This window comes from Phaethon aethereus (assembly GCF_964289735.1).
Source record: "Phaethon aethereus genome assembly, chromosome: 3".
Classification (NCBI taxonomy): Eukaryota; Metazoa; Chordata; class Aves; order Phaethontiformes; family Phaethontidae; genus Phaethon; species Phaethon aethereus.
The window spans coordinates 124,577,200-124,594,374 of record NC_138576.1 but is presented as its reverse complement, the minus strand read 5'-3'; the positions used below and the strand labels follow the sequence as shown (position 1 = coordinate 124,594,374).

General features: G+C 39.6%; 1 protein-coding gene across 1 annotated transcript in view; it reads left to right on the top strand.

Moving 5' to 3' along the window:
- The window catches only part of PLCB1 (phospholipase C beta 1), a 398,958-nt gene that overhangs the window by 265,629 nt on the left and 116,154 nt on the right, over window positions 1–17,175 (top strand). The window contains exon 10 of the mRNA XM_081998073.1: window positions 16,402–16,548. Coding sequence (XP_081854199.1) covers window positions 16,402–16,548 — 147 coding nt within the window. The remainder of the gene's footprint in view (window positions 1–16,401; window positions 16,549–17,175) is intronic.

Here is a 17,175-nt window from a genome sequence, read left to right as displayed (position 1 = left end):
GGTACCTGGTAAAATCAAGTGCCAATGTACTTACTGGATAAAGACCTTAGGCTGCAGAGTTTTGAGTGAAAAGGCTGCCTGTGTTCCTGCTCGTCGCTAACATAATTTTAGGTGTTATATTGCTGGGATGCGATTGAGTTTTTGCAACATCAGCAGATACATGGGCTTGACATCTACAGAGGTTAAGCATCCGGGATAGTATTTTACTGTGGTTGAAGCAAGCTGTTGTGATTAATGCAATGTGTCATAGAGCGAAGGAGATTAATGCGCTATGTATAGCATGTTTCCTTATCAGGTGGAAGCAGAAGGAAGTTCCTGGTACTGCCGAGTCTCTCGCTGTCAGCGAAACCGTGCTGGGGGGCTCTCAGGCCTGGTTAAGTAGCATCGTAGAGTTTGGCATTTTCAGGCTGTAAAGCATTTGCATTGCTGGCATAACTGTTAAAATGTACTCCCTTTCAAGTTACCAGGTTGATAACGGGATGTGTATTAATAAATCAGTTGCCAAGTGGTTGATTGGGAATTTCCTTACTTGCTTTTCTTTTTAAGCAGGCTTGTATAAAAGTACGTTGTTCAGGATCTTGTTGCAATATGAACGGGAGATGGCACATCGATGCTGAGCTTCAGTTGTTTCTGCTTGCGGTGTCCAGGCTCCTGGGAGCGATAGTCCTGGCCTCTAGAACGATGTGAAATTTACCATATACATTTGGCACAAATTCTGCAAAGATGTGCTAGTTGTTCCTGATTTACCAATGCAATTAATTTCTAAAAGTTTCTAAGTTCAAAAGGACCCCAGAGCTTTGAGAGCTCTAACCCCGTTGTCTCAATTAAACCTTTGCTTCTGAAACCAGTAAGTGTTTTGAAAACCACTGAGTCTTGGCTCTGGGGGCATCCTGTGTCTCTTAAAGACTCTTAAGCGTGCAAGAGTAAGAGCTGTATCCATGTACCAGACTAGTGATGAAAAATACGAAACCAAGGCTTGTTGGGGAAGGGGGGGCATGGAAAAAGCTGGAATCGTGCTATAGGAATAAAATATATGCTTCTCACCATCCTGGTCGGTGGGAGAAAGACAAGGGTTAGGTTATTATTAGCCATTATATTTAGAGTGTTTTTTACTGAGAGGGATTGTCTTAACTGTAGTATTAGCTTTAAAAATAGAGTCTGGAAGTGCTTTGGAGATTTTCCTGGCCAATGGATCCGTACAACAGATTGTACTTACTAGAGGGCATTTCTGAGATCAGTAATGGCATAAATATGCTATTTTTTTTCTCTTAAGTATGCATTCATTTAAATAATATATCTGCCTATTTAATTTTAAGGGCCAAACCTTTAGATGGGTACAGAAGAAAAGAGCTTTCCTCTTATATTTCACAGCGTTTCCTTCTCCAGATTTTCTGGAGTGTACCTGTCGGAATTGCTGTATGTCAGTTTAGTTAGACATGTATTTAGAAGGATTGTAGGGGAGCTGGTTCCATGACTCTCTTTGAATTCCAATATTAATTCTGTTTTGCCAGTGCACATTTATTGGTAGTTGTTGTGCTGGGTTTTTCTTAGGTAATAAAATAAATTGAGCAATTAACATTAGATTAAGATATGTTTAATTTTATACAGCATTTACTAAGTGTGCTTTTCTCATGGTAGCCTTAACACCAGGCAGTATTCACTTCAGCACAAATGTGTTTTTCCTCCCTTAAGCTTCAATACATTTTAAACATTTTCATCCCACCACATTAAGTTCACCTTTTAGTAACTGCTTAAGAATAATTACACATTGGAGTCTTTCGATGGCAGAAAGGGGTCATTTCCTAGGCAACAGATTTTAATGTCTAAAACAAGTACCATGCAGCTGTGGCTACACTTTTAAGACATACTTCATAATATTTAAAGCATAAATTCAGATGTATAAACCATTCAGGCAAATGGTGGGTTTTCTGGCACTGAAACGTTTGTAGGAAGTGTTACAAAATGGTTGAGCTCCTTTGGACTCCTAACTGTAACGTTGGAAGTTAAGAATGCTTACCAAAAACCCAGTTAACTTCAGGATTTTCAGCGCTTTCCAGCATTCCGGTTGTACAAGAGAAGAGCTCTCAGCGTTGTTTCTCATTCTCAAATGATGACAAAACAATAGATCCCAGGAACAATTTATTACTGTTTAAAATTTGTAAGCCACACAAAAGTCATAGCCTACCCCCTGCTGTTAGCAACAAGTGCTAAGGTAGGTAGCTTGCTAGAAAGCCTTTTTTAATTATCTTTAAAAATATATATGCAGCAAATGTATGAATAATGTATCACCATAAATAAGATAATGGAAACTATACTGGTCAAAGTGAATTTGTAAAATATGTTTCTGTAATACACTGTATTTTCTTTCTAGTTGCTTGGTTTTTAGTTAACAGTTAAGCTCTAAAATTCATTTCAGATCTTGCAATTATTTGGAAGATTGCATCTCAAGTACGAGATTAAATGTTGTAAAAACTTTTAGAATTGGAAATTCTCAATTATGAGGATTTTTTGCATCTGCTTTACAGGTGGAGACCTTAATCTTTCTAACTTAACTGTAACAACTTGGTAACAAAATAAAACAGTGATGTGGCCTAGTAATCATGGATTTTGCAACAGTGAACAAAGGCATAGTAGTATCTGGCTTAGTAAAAAAGCAAAATTTTTTTACCTTTTATTCTTTGGTTGCATTTTAAAAGCATAGGAACTGTCTTGGATGAGGCCCATGTGCTTATGCATAGAGTTAGTTTTTGCTGCTGGCACTAGAATTAATGAAAATATTGAAAATATGTTTAGGTTTCCAGGGAGGGCAAGTTTCCTAATCTTCTGCGTATAATACGGATACTTTGAAAGAAGCATGAGCTGTGCAGAAATGCATTTTGGAACTGATATCTGGTACCGGGAATAGCTCCAGTGATATCAGTGAAACTGTGCTGAATGTAAAATGCACAGACTTATTGTGGATTTTATATCTGCAGAGCTGCAGAGCATAAACTAATCGTGATAAAGTAAGTTCAGCAGTCAGACCAGACCTGCACTAACTAATATGGAAGCTGACCATACCAGTGACTCTTGTCCCATGTCCTGGAAACCTGACAGACCGCCTCATGGACCCCAGGCTCAAACCCTACAGGCAGGCTTAAACCCTGCGTCCGAACACTGAAAATGGATGAAAGAACCTGGGGTGAGAGGACCACAAAGCAAACATGAGTAGCAGTTTTGGAGTATACCTAGAGCTGCATCCATCCCTTCAGATGGAGCTTTTGTTCAGCTGTAAGTAAAGAGAGTCTTACCTCAATACTGCATTTCAAGGGTTATGGAGAAATATTTTTCTGCTGTTGGCTGCCTGTATTGTGTTTGACTCAGCCTCAGACTATTAGAGCCCATAAATAGAAAACTTACTCTAAAAGTAAAACAGCTTCTTTGTGCTTGTTGCTGTTTTACTGCCTCTTTTATGGAACACAGGGAGGTATTTAATTTTAGCAGCAGGATTTATTAGTTGAAGATGAATATCGGATAAAGTTTACTTCTGAAAACATAAAGCAGCATGGACTCAAGTGCTGAAGGAACCAAATGTAGATAAACTTTTACTAAACATTTTGGGGTTTGCCTCTTCATTATGACTGCTACAAATGTAGTGCTTTGCAGCAGCAAAGGACCCATGAGGACAAAGGGACTGAAGACTGCTGTGATCTAGTGGGTGACATCTCGAACTGGTGGCAGAAGAGCGTAGTTTTCCTGGCTCTGCCACAAGTGAGCTCCTTGACATTTGGCCATCCCCTTTCATGTGCCATTTTGGTTTTTTGCCTCATCCTTTGGTTGACTTGACTAAATAGACAGTCAGTCTCTGTCTTGAGGAGCTAGCAACGATCTGTGAGTCTTTTTCTATGTACGGTATCTGTCATAACAGGGCTGTTAACATAGTCGGAGTATGTGCGCTACTATAATACAACAACCATAAGAGGAAGTTTCCCTTATAATGTCAGATGTAACAGCCTACTCTTAACAATATCCTTTAGCTGGAATATGACTGTTGCCTATAAATACATCAAGGTTAAATGCTAGGGAGGTAGAAAGAAGTGGTAAGCTAAAGGACAATGTTGGCAGAAGAACACAGAGGAATCAAGTGGCCTTGAATAAATTTAGGCTGGAAATTAAGAGAAGTTTCCTAATGTTATGGTTCTGGCACAGCATACCAGAGATAGTAAAGAGGGCAAAAACATTGTTATTAAGATGGAGCTCGATTTGTTTATGAAAGGGATTGTTGAATGCCATGCCTGCAGCTGCAGGACCAAGTTTAAGGAACAGACAAGAACTGAAGTCCCTTCTTTTTAGGTTATTTGAACTGTCTTTGCAGAGCCATGCCTTTATTCTTTTCTACTTACTTTTAATGTTAACTTCTTCTTTAACTGGAGGTGTTTCTGGAAGTCAAAATATTAGCCATAACAAAAAAAGCTCTTCCTAGCTTTTTTCCCCACCTATGGCATGCTCACACTCTTCTCCCCATTATACTGCAGAACAGTCTTTTTGGCAAGTGCATTAATAGCTTATGTAGAGAAGTATCACTTAAGAGGAAAAAAGTGTGTATTTTTAGACGCCTTTTAATGCAACTTAGCAGTTGGAAGTAAGCCAACATTTAACATTATTACATCTCTCAGGATCACTCGGAGGCATTCTACAGAGAGTGTTTTTCAGAGGTTTGGGAAGACAGTGACATATTCCAGTAGTGGCCCTCTTTCAAGTCTGTCAGAAATAACTATAGTATTGCTGGGATTAATGGTATTTATATCTGTCTGATTTTAAAACTTTCCACTTACCTAGTTGTCTGCCTGTCTTAGAAATCTGCCATGCTGCAAAGTCTTCATTCCACTGCTAGCTAGGAACTAGTATGAAGGTGGTTTTGTAGTGTTTTTATAGATTTAATTTGATCTAAACTATCTGTCATCTGGTAACCTGTAAGGGCTATCCTGTCAGAAACAATCTCTTACTATATCTGTGCTGAAAAGTCAAGAGCAGCTAGAGAATGGGCTTATGTCTGTAAAACCCTGCAATGCCATAGACTTCCTGTCCACAGTAATTTTTGTAGATGGTTGCAGTTTGGGCTCAAAGTGTTCTGAAATACCAAGCTTAAGATGTCTGCTGGGAGACTTGAGTGTGGCTCACTGGGTTTGCCTTTGCTTAATTTGTCCTGATGTAATGAATGAGACCTGCCCAGGTGATAGCACCTTAGCACCTCCTTCTCCTGGATCACGTTCCAGACCTCAACTGAAGTCCAGAGCAGCAGGTATGTTTGCATGTAGATAATAGTTACGGTGGGAAAGTGGGTCTCAAGGACAGGGTTCCTTGACACTGCAAGATCGTCTTTTATCTTTTGCATTGCTGTGTTGCTCCACCTTATCTTGCAACGTCAGCTGAAATCATCAAGAAGTAGATTCATTGGGGTCTTTAATAGCCAAGGCCCCACTCTTGGACAAGAATCTGGAAGACAGTAGCTGAAGGTTGCTAATGTAAAGACTGCACAAATCAGAGCAGCACTTTTAAGCAAAATTGAATTTGGATGGGGAACAAAAAAGAAAAAAAGCAGAAAAGTAAATGCCTGCCAAGGAATAAGCTGCAGTCCCACGTGGTTCTCTAGCTAACTTTAGATGTAGCATTTCTTCACAGTCCAACTTGGAGATGATGCTGATCACTCTGCATCAGTCTTGAGACATAGGAGAAATGGCTTGCTTATCTACACCAGAGTGGGATTTTCCCCAATTCCTTAAAAATTACTAAATATGCAGATATGTGTATATATGTCTGCTCATGTTTTGATTATGTCTTGTTTAAAGAAAGATCTATATGTGACTGAAAAGAGAGGATGATAACCAGTAAGAAACTGCTTGATACTACATATAGCAATCTGGTTAAATGTGAACTGTATCACAGACGTGCTTGATTCAAGATGCTGGACACCTGTGTGTTTGTCAGCTATCCCAGGCAGATGCTATATACATACACTATTTGCTATTAATAAAACAGTGTTTTACAGTATAACAGGTTCCAGTTATTGTGCCTCTTAATACAACACCACTGCTTACTGGAATCTCTGAGCTGTGGCTGTGCTTTGTTATAGCAGAGGTGTTAAAGGTGCTGTAGAGATTTAGATTATCAATGTTCATTAAAATAAATGTGTTTCCAACACATGTAAATTTTGAGGAAGAGAAAATGTCGAGTGTCTAAAATTTTCTCTGCCTCTGTGTGTGTTTTACCATTTTCTGGCACTACTAGAGAAAAATATATAAATTTCACAGGCTGTAGCCCCTATGGGTTAGACCCTTTCTTTCTTGGGTGTTTGAAAAGGGCTGGAAAAAACCTGTGACTTCTAATAAAATAAATAAAGAGCATGCTCAACGTTGCACAGTGACTTTAAGATCTCATTAAAATGGATGGCTCATGCCAACAGACACGAGTGAGGTTTGGAAACTTTTGTTTCTTCTCAGGTGACACTCCATCTTCCTTTCCCTTTTGAGATAGCAATGTCCTTGGAATGCTCCCAAAGTTTTCATTCTGATTGAAAATGCTCTTCATCATAAAATTACAAGGTTTGCTTTTTGGTCTGGCTTGTCTAGAAGCTTATAGGAAATATTTCCTCCCTAAAGTGAACTAAGTGTCTTGAGCTGTAGTACCTCTTCTGAAACGCATTCAGGAAAGTGGTTTTCCCTTTGCAAATGTTTTCTTGCAAACAACCAAAAAAAATTGTACAGATGATAAAATGGATATGATAACTTCATTAGAATGACAAGCATTTCTGATTCAAACATGCTGAATTCTGCTTTACTTGGTTGATGATCCTTACTCTGCAGAATATTCTGGATCTCAGTGTCCTTGGGTGTGTGGTATTTCTGCATGGATTAACTGATACGGAGCAAGCTCTTTTATGTACGCTACTTAAGCACAACATGTTTTCTCCCTACATTTTCCCTCGCTGACCGCTTGTCATTCACTAAGCATTTATTGCTAATATTTTATAGGAGTTACCATTCTCTGTTTATATTCAGATTTCCCTGTGTCCTATTACAATATACCCATTCAAGGGTAGAACAAGGAATCTTGGTCTATTCCTTGAGTAAGTTTTATGTTTCTTTTTCAAAAACATGTTGTGAAAGAAAGCTCTTTTTGGTTTGTGGCCAGGTAACTGCCTAATTGCAGAGAGCAGTTGAGCAAGTGTAACTGAGGGCAGAATTGGATCCATTACGTTTTCCTTAAAGTTTAGAAATTTGAAATGAGATGTGAACTTAACAGGATATTCTCCTGGTTTGATTTTAAAGGATTTAAGCAATAAGACAACCAATAAATCCGCTGCAAGGCTCTTTCCTAGTGTAATTAGTTGCCAAGGTTTTTTCAGACAATGTTTTCTATTGCTTACTCTGATCTCATTACCTGGTTCTGCCTTTGGCTGCTGTAACTCTTCTTCCTCATCCTTATCATTTACACTTAAAACACTTGCTGACCATTATATTAGTGCAACTTCAGCTTTACATGTTTGATCTTTCTTGTTTTGGCACACATTGAGACATATTATTCATAGCACTTCTCTAAATAAAATTCTGTATACAGACACTTTTTGGATAACTAATTAGTCAAAAACTGGAGTCATGAGACTGGGTGCAGTGTCAGTGGTCCCATTAAGATCCTTGATGTTGTCAATAGTTAAGCGTAGCTTATGTCCATAAGATTGCCTGTGTGGTTAGGTTTAGTTATGGATATGTATGTTGGTATATTTGATGCCATGCATGTTTACCTCTTTCATCAAAGACTTGAATTGTTTGACAGGACATTTTACTATCTTTTTTTTTTTTTTTCCCAATCACCGTTTTTTGATGTAGCAATACACTACAAGTGTATTGCTGCTGTTCTCTGCATCTTGTCTGCTTTTCAGTATGATGGATTTCTAGGCATCTTCTTCCCAATTCAGCTCTGTATTTTGTATTTTTCTTTGCTTGAATGATTAGCTACCTATCTTGAATTATTATTTGTGTGTTCTCATTTGATTTCCATCCCATTTACCTGGTTCATTACAGCTTCACCATCCTGTTTGGATAACAGCTCCCAGAGAACTGTCTGTTCTTTAAACCCTGTGTTGTTGATTCTACTTTTTCAGATTATTAAAGACTGTATGAAACCAGACCTACTGCTGATCAGTGTGGCAGCCTCTGGACTTCTTTTGTGCAGTTCAGCTTTCAAATTCAAAGAAACTCTGATCTTCTAGTCTGACCTCAGTTTATTTCTATCTGTGCTTTCTGCAGATTAGTTTTTCCAACAAGGAAAAATTTGAATTTAGAAGCTCTATTAAATGTTTCACTAACATTCAGATACAGCGATTCAGATGTATTGCCCTTCCTCTACTTACTTATTAATTTGATAAAGCTGTCTGACTAGTATGAATTTTTCCCCGTGCTGATAATTGAGAAAATTGCTAAAATGGAGGGGTTACCGACAACTTCTGCTTCGGGTGTGTAAATGATAGATATTTTGAACTATCTGTAGATCCTGAGCTGAGGCCTGAAAGTCTTTTCTGTCTGGAGTGTTTTTTCTAAAATAGAGCAGCACTGACGTTCCTGGGGTAAAGTCCAGTAACATAGTTGTAGGGTTGTGGCATTTTCAGTCTGGGCTGACCTTGTACCATATTCTGTCCTTGTGATGACTTTGCTATTAAGAGGATGTTGCTTGGACGGTGCAGTCCTGTCCTGCCCTAGTTTACGAAACTGAACACAGGCAGAAATTCCAGTTACACCACGGCAATATAGTAATAGCATGTGTGTCTGGAAAGCCAAATGAGTTTCAGCATCACTTCCAAAATCACTTGGATGCAAATGCTGCAAGTGTTATCAGAGTGGCTCTGGCACATTGTGTCCCACACGGTGTGAATTTTATGTAAATTCGTCCTTTGAACTCTCTTCTGGCTCACAAAGCTAGAAAGCGTAGAGTAGCTAATGTGTGCCCAGTGTCAAGAGATACACCGGGGGTATATGCATCCTACTTTACACTGTGCATGAAAATTTTAATACTTAATGAGCTGTAAATTGCAGTACTCATTTGTGAAAGAATTCCCAATGGGGCATATTGTAGAGATCTCTCGCAGGATTATAGAATATCTGCTTTACTTGGCGGATTTTAATCTTTGAGTTGAGAGGACTGCTCAGTTGTATGGGATTACAGTGAATGTGATTAATGTTACAGATTGCATTGGAATAGACGTGATATTGCTGTCAGACAAAATACTAATGTAATTCTGTGTTGCTGGCTGGGAGATACGAGGTGCCAATTAATTGTCTCTCTTCCTTTTTTGTTTGTTTTCTTTTTTACTTTAATAACATCTCTAGGCACAATTGTGCCTTCCAGTTACGTTATAACTGAGTGGATAACAGGATGCGCATAAACAAATGGAAGGCTCTATTAAGTTTGCAAATATATGGAAAGAAATGTTTAAGATCTATGCAGCCAAACCTGTTGACTGCTTACAAGACAATGCACATTTTAATTGTCTTACAAAATGTCCACAAATTTTAAGAGACGAGCAAAGGCTGATGTTAAAGTTGCAGGACTGAAGTGCAAAGAAAAGTGTGCAGATAAGTGGTCTTTTCTGCTGTCAGTTGTGCCTCTCTTGTTTTGTGTCTTACTCTGTCCCAAGACTTTGCCCGAAGGACTGGAAGGTTCCTTGGGGCAGGCTTGGCAGACCCGGGAAAAATCAAGTAGCTGCGCATACAGGTTATCTGCTGAAATAAGGGAGATGAAGTTTAGATCAAGCAGTTGGGTTGAGAAGCTTGCAGGATTAGCTGTACTTCTATGTTTCCTCTAGACTACTACACTGCTGGGGTTTTGACCTTTATCCTGGGCCTCTGCAGAGGGCACTGAACTGGTGAAGAAGCTTCTTTTCAAAGCTCAGCCCCACTTTGAACCCCCAGGTCTCTTATCTTGCGCTTGGCACAGTGCTGCAGGCGTTGAGTGAGCAGGGGTTTGTTTACAGCCTCAAGTTGATGAGCTGGCAAGCTCCCATGGACCCACGAGCATTTCCACCTCCAGCACAATATGCTGGTCATGCTGGCACGCTAAAGGAGTTGGGAAAGCAGGAACTTGTCGAGTTACCTATGTCTCATTAAGCAGCAGGAGAAGGGTTGTTGTGTCAAAAGCAGCCTGTGCTTTTGCCAGCCCAGGAAACTGCATGAAAACAGTTTTACATGAGGCTATTGCCCATGTCTGCACTGCGCAGGAAACTGCGTAATGCCCTGGTCCTGCACAAGGACTGCCACAGGCCTTGAGGAGGAAAATGTGCTAGGTTCTCTAGATCTAGTCCAAGAGGATTACGGAGAGCCTTGTGCTCACACGGTCAGTCTTCAAATAGAGGTGCCTCTGAGAAACACATTCACAAAGTGCAGTGTATCCTATCAATCAGTTCAAGTGACTGGCTGGAATTCCTCTTTCATGGCAAATTTGTGAACACTATCTCCCATGAATGGGGAGATCCCAGAGCTCATAAACTGCAGAAGAAAACATTTTGATTTATGAATGTTGACAATATCCAAGAACCATAGAACAGGAGAACTCACTTCATTACCCCTATAGATTTTGTGAATTTTCAATAGGTCCTTTCCCAGCAGTATGCCACCTGCCTGAAGACAGCTTCCAATAAAAAGAATTTGGGATGACAGAAGTGACTTCTGTTGTCTTTTAGAGCTGACAAATGTTGACCACAAAGGAGCCTTGTTTCTTATGAGCAAAGTAACAGTTAACAGTTTTATGTGCTTTTCTTTAAACTGCCACCCAGGAACATTTATGTTTTTGATCCAATGTAATAGATCTTGAAAGACAGGGGATCATGTAGCTGTAGCTAATAAGAAAATATTGTGAAATATTCAGAGCTTGCCACTTCATTTTTTTTTTTTTTTTCCTCCCCCGTAACTATTTTTGAGCAATCGGGTGGAGCCAGGGATGCAGAAAAAGCACTTAATGTGTTTCACATAATCGCAGCCTAAGGAAACTCAATAGAATCTCTCAGCATCCCTAGTAAATGTACTACTCTTCTTGTAGGAAATAGTTTCTCCTTCTTACCAAATTTTAGTGAAAAAATTATAAGATTTAGCTGACTTCACTTAACAGTCAATCTGGTGGTGGTTCTTTGATCTCTGCATGAATTTCACCACCAAGCAGGTCGTATGGAGCAGCTGTTCAAGGTATCCTGTGGAACCTCTTGCTAGTGGGCTGCTTCACACTTTGCTGCGGGTGAAACCCTGAATGCTTGGGGACATTTTTGGAGTCCCCTGTAAGGGCTTTCTCTTCCTTTCTGCAATAAAGGATGAGGTTTGGAGGCAGCAGGGGGGACCATCGCTGACAAACTCCCCACCAGACAACTGGCAGATGAAGTTCAGCTTCCGAATTAAAAGTGGAGAAGGGGATTGCGGGCATGCCGCAAGGGGACTGTTGGTGCGTGCACCTAAAGTGCAAGCAAAGCTTATATCCACAGTGCAGAAAAGTAGCGCGGGGGTAAAGCCAGAACCTGATTCGAATAGGTCTGTATGAGTTTGGACCAGATTTCTCTTGTGAAACGATGGCATGGGAACTTCATCGTGTGAATAACGGCTTGCATGGGCACGCAGGCAGCCCTGACCGCACGGGTACTTTGTCATGCATTTCATACCTAGAAGGTAATGAGCAAAATGTTCAAAAGACGTGGAGATGTCAAGGTCTCTTTCTTCTAGAAGCTTTCTTCCCATTTGGAGAACGGATTTTGGAAGGTATGTAGATGTATAAATATGGAGAGAGGCATGTAAAAGCATTTCCAGACTTTCCAGTGCCTCTAGCTCTTGTAAGTTTTTAATTCAGATACGCTTTTAGAATTACATAAAAGTTTAAATAATTTATAATTTATAGACAAGTGTTCAGCTACACATTTATAATTTTGAGGTATTAGGCATGTCTGTGATTAAGAATACATTAGATGCTTTCATATTTCTCCTCAATACTTGCTCTTTTATTTTACAGACCTGTTCTATTGCCCAATGAAAACATTAAAATTGATCTGTTACTTATTTGGCTTGCACAAAACTTTAGCCAGTCGCTTATGTGTGCTTTGACAATCAAATATCCTGGAGCTGACAGTCATCACACATTTCTTCAGTCTAGTGAGTCCAGAGAAGAAAAAAATACCCATGTTAATCGTCAAACACAGCATATGAACTTCTTCCGTTCTGTGTAGGAGCCGACAAACTTTGCAAGTCATCCAGCTGTGGCACGTTATGCGGTCGCTTCATGGCGAGATGTGCTGAGACAGCACGTGTCCCGTGAGCAGAAGTGGATTTGCATTAAGTTGAAAACAGAACAATTTATTAGAATATCCGTAATTTTCGCTTTCCCGTTGAACTGGCTGTCGGGGCCCAGGCCCTGCCGACAGGGGGCTGCGGGGCCTCCGTGAGGCGAGGCCGCGGCTGCCCGGTGCCGGTTCCAGCCGGTTCCGGCCAGCTCTAGCGGCCCCGCCACAGGGCACGTCCGGCCCCTCGGCCACGCTGCCGGCGCCTCAGGGCAAGAGAGTTTAAAAACTGGAGAAATGCCACTGTCAGTAAGGAATGAGGGGAAAAGTGTGAGGGGAAAACGGGGAGAGGCAGCCCTGCGAGCCCTGAGGGGTCAGGAGGAGGAGGAGGAGCTGCAGGCACGGCGCAGGCATTGCCCTGTTTAGCAGAAGGCTTTCCAGTGGCACTGTGGGAAAGAGTTAAGTGTTGGACATTTAAATAGACCACACACCACAAGAAAATGTAAGCATTTTTATATTTGTACTGTTTTAAGTGTTTTAATAAAGCGCTACTGAGTGACCCCACAAGGAAATTCTACTTAATCAGATAAATTAGAGAAGAGATATTTGGGGGAGGGGGGTGGGGGAATTAATTTCTTGTGCTGGTAAACTCCAAACTCCACAGAGAAAAGGATCTTCACTGAGTACTGTAGCTGTTGACATAGCTTCTGTTATGGTTACATCTGTTTGCTCTTCTCAATCTGGCTTTGCCAGCATAGCTAAAAGGGTCTCAGTCTTTCTTTGCATTGCACTCCCTGAACCAAATGTTACTGAAGTTGATGGTAACATTTCAGCAAACACTAAGTGATGTTTGGATCTGCCTCTGTCCTAGTAAGTGACACAGATCAAATTTAACACAGCAATGGTGAATGAAAAAGACAAGCCAATTAACTCCACAATTTTAAATATATAAAGCACACTGGTAATTTTTGAAGTTTCATCAAAGACTTAGGGTTCAGGTGGTTTTAAGGCAATTACGTGCAAGCCAAAAAAAAAAAATATCGTGAATCTGTCTCGTCCCTGTGTCTTTGCTTCGTGTCTTTCTTTTCCCTCTAACTTTTTATATCTAATTATATTGTTAAATCTTCCTAATATACATCTGAAGATAGAAGGTGACAGCTGTAATTGGAAGAACTGATCACAAACTATTTTTTCTTGCAATGTCTGTGTAAATTTGTAATATGCTTAAGAAAACAGAGAACAAATCTTATCAATAAATTGAGGCTATTTCATTTTGGATGACTGTCCACTGAGGATCATCCTCACTGCAGTTGGTCTCAGAATATCATTGACGTTGGTCACAAACAATCTACTCTTTAATTTCCAGGATACAAAGTCCCTTTGACATCTGCCATCTCCGTTCCACAGTCAAACTCTCACTGGTGCAGTATCAGCTGTAATTGAACTCGCAAATTGCTTCACGTTCTGAAATGCTGACTGCTTAATTATGATGGGGAAAATAGCATTCTACAGCCATAAGCTCAAATAACTGTGTAACTCAGAAACTATGTAATTATACCTGTGAATAATACTTGCTGTGATTTATGTTAATACTGGTGACAATATGCAGAAAGACCACTCTGCAGACCTTGTCTTACTTCAGTGCGGAAGGGAACAAAGAAGCAGAATGAACCACGAAATAGAAAGAAGGGAGGAAATGCAGGCCTGGGCCTCACTTCCTTTAATCCCAAAGCTGTTCCAGTTCACCCAAACATGCTTCAAGAGATTGTGCAGTTCAACTCCCAGCTTAACCTACATGTTTTTGACGGGGGTATTGTTCAGTCAATTCATCCTTAGCTTCGGTCTCCCTTTGACAAACAAGAACTGCAAGGACCATGTTTTTCAGGTATGCTCTGAGAGTTAAACACAGAGTGAGATGCTGGAATACTGTTTTTATGTGAATTGACATGAATATCTGTGTAACAAAATGGAAAACAATGGAAAACAAAACAAAAATTCTGAACACTGTGTGATCTTGATGCTACAGTTTATTTGAGGAATTGTGTGTATGAAAACCACTATGTTTCGTTTTAGTCTGGAGAAAGAAGGAGAGTGCAACTTTAAGCCTCCTAGTCTGGCTGAAAGGAACGCATTCAAAACAACACGAGATACTGAAAATGACTCTGGATGAGCTATCTCAAATATCAGAAGTTGCGAGTCGCTATAACGTGGCATGGCTTTTCTGGATCCGTGTGTAGCAGTTATCATAATCAGATCTTGCCCATTTTTTCCTGTATGGTGTTGCTTGTGTGGTGTGAATGTGTACCACAGACCATATCTATACCCCAGTGAACTCGATGCACAGTGTTTAAGTGGATTTTAGCTCAAGCTACCTCTGTGGTAGCACCTGATACTGTTTACATTCATAATATCACTCTAGTAGATTCACGCAGCAGATTGGTTGTTCATAAATCCTTAGTTTCATGAAAAACCTCAGTGGTGGATTTTTCCTGATTCTCTCCATGTTATATTTTTTCTTGTAAAAAGGAAAGTACACAGGCCTCTGTCTGTGGATGATTAATTACTCTATAACAAAGCAGCTGTGGAGCCTGACAAGATTGCACTCAGATTACAGTCTTAAAATAGTGCATGGACTTGATGTTTTCCTTCCAACCATCTTACAAGTCCAACCGTCTTGTCATAAGAATGAATGATAATTACATTGCTCTGTGTTGTCACTACATTTCTTGTCATATGAATAGATTCATTTAGTGCCACCATCTTGGGCTGCTATGCAAATGAGGCATCTGAACTTAAGACTGTTACATCTTTTCCTCTCTGATCAAGAGACAAATCCTAGGGTCCAAGCACAGATTTTAAGTAGAAGGTTTACATGCTATATTTGCATCATGAAGTTACAAGCTTTACAAAAATGATGCAGGTTTGCTCATTACTTTTTTATATACTAGAAAAATACATGTAAGTTTATATGTAAGTTTTAGGATATAAAAGGGATTGACCCTAAAAGAAGAGAGTAGCAGAGTTACGAGTAGAACTGAAGCCTTCCATTTTTCAATGCCATAGTTGGTCAACTAAGTTTTGGGTTTTTTTCAGTAGGGAAACTATGCAGAGTATTTTGGGTTGGGACAAGAGGTAAGAAATTCTCGTTGGAAGTCACCAAGGCACAATAGCTGGTTCAAGGTTCTTCAGAGATACAGAAGATCTGTTTTACTATAGGAAGTAACTGAATTAACTAAAGTTAAGTTGTTGAGTAAATGTACAGGTGAAATCTAGACAAAATAACAAAAATACCAGGCAAAGAAAAATGTTTCAAATTTATTCGGTTAAGCATTAATCTTCAAATACAGGCTACTGGATTATTATTTTTTTTTAGTCTGAATGTACAAATCAACACTAACCCTAAAATCAACTTTATGCAGAAAGCTTGACAGAGAAATTCATCCTGATGTAATAAGCACAGCTCCACTGAGATCAATGGTGATATTTAAGCTGAAGATAGGACTCAGCTTTCTAATTTGCCAGCAGCATATGAAATGATCATTTATGCTGGCACTCCGCTGAGATAAAAATTGGAAGACAAATATATAAAAATTACAAAGCAAAGCTTAGTTCCCATTTGAAAGGTGGTTCATTTTGTTTGCTTTGCTTTGCAGTTTGGTTGCATTCATATTCACACACTGAATCATATTCAGAAGTGGTCAAAGTTACCTGTTTCTTTGTGTGGCGCTCTGTTTGCTGGTTTCTTGGTTTCCTCTGGAAAGCATGCTTTCTTTTGTCCACAGAAGATCCCTTTCCTTGATAGGCTTCAGTTTATTTTCTCTGTTCTTATAGCCCTCTGTAACTGATTCCCCTGTGCCCTTGATTATCTGTAGACACTGATTATGAAATTACTTATCTTTGGTACAGGTAAAGGGATGTGTATTACCTGCAACTTACATGGCTGAAAATGAGATAATAGTAACAAAAGAACATACTAATAATGAGATGAAGGCCAGTTTGATGATTATATGCTCTTACACACCCTTTGTGTAAGCGTATATTGAACATAACATCTGTCTGTTGCAAAAATCTATACTTGAAATTAATTGGTGCTTTCCCTGGATCTGTGTTTCTCTCAGGGCAGATATCAGTGGATGGATTTATGCGATATCTGAGTGGAGAAGAAAATGGCGTTGTTCCACCTGAGAAACTGGATTTAAATGAAGATATGTCTCAACCACTGTCACACTATTTCATCAACTCCTCACACAACACCTACCTCACAGGTACAGTGATTGAGAGATCTGGTTTTTTATCTTACAAAAATTTGTAGCATATTTGCAGTAATACTATAAAATGTACTAAAAGCATCAGTAGTAAATGATGATAGAGCTTAGTCTTCAGGGAAGCAAGGGTAGCACTTGATTGTTGTTCTAACTGCTACCACATACATCAAATATACTTTTATTAACAGGTAAGCAGCAGTTGCATTGTCAGTTATAAGGTCTGGTCTGAAGCCTGGTGAAGTCCCTGGAAAATTTCCCTCAGATAGGATTCCAGATTAAGGTCCTTATTTGGGGAAGGCAGGGAATGATGTACTTTTTATGACAACCAAGGATAGACAAACAAGTATGTGAAGCAGAATATGGGAAACATCTCTGTAGCTAATAAATTTGCCTCTAAACATTAAATTTGACAGTTCGTTTTGCTCCATGAAATTTGCTTTGATTCAGAGATTAGAGAGGTCCCAACATGGCAACATAGCTTTCTGACAGTCCATTCATATCTGCCGGGAATAGAAATCTGGTCTCTAACTATATCTAATGTCTGAGATGAGATTTTTAGGTGCTGTCATGTTTTTAAAAAGGCTGAGCACCCAGAAGATCCTGTTATTTTGAATTAATGAGTCTAAA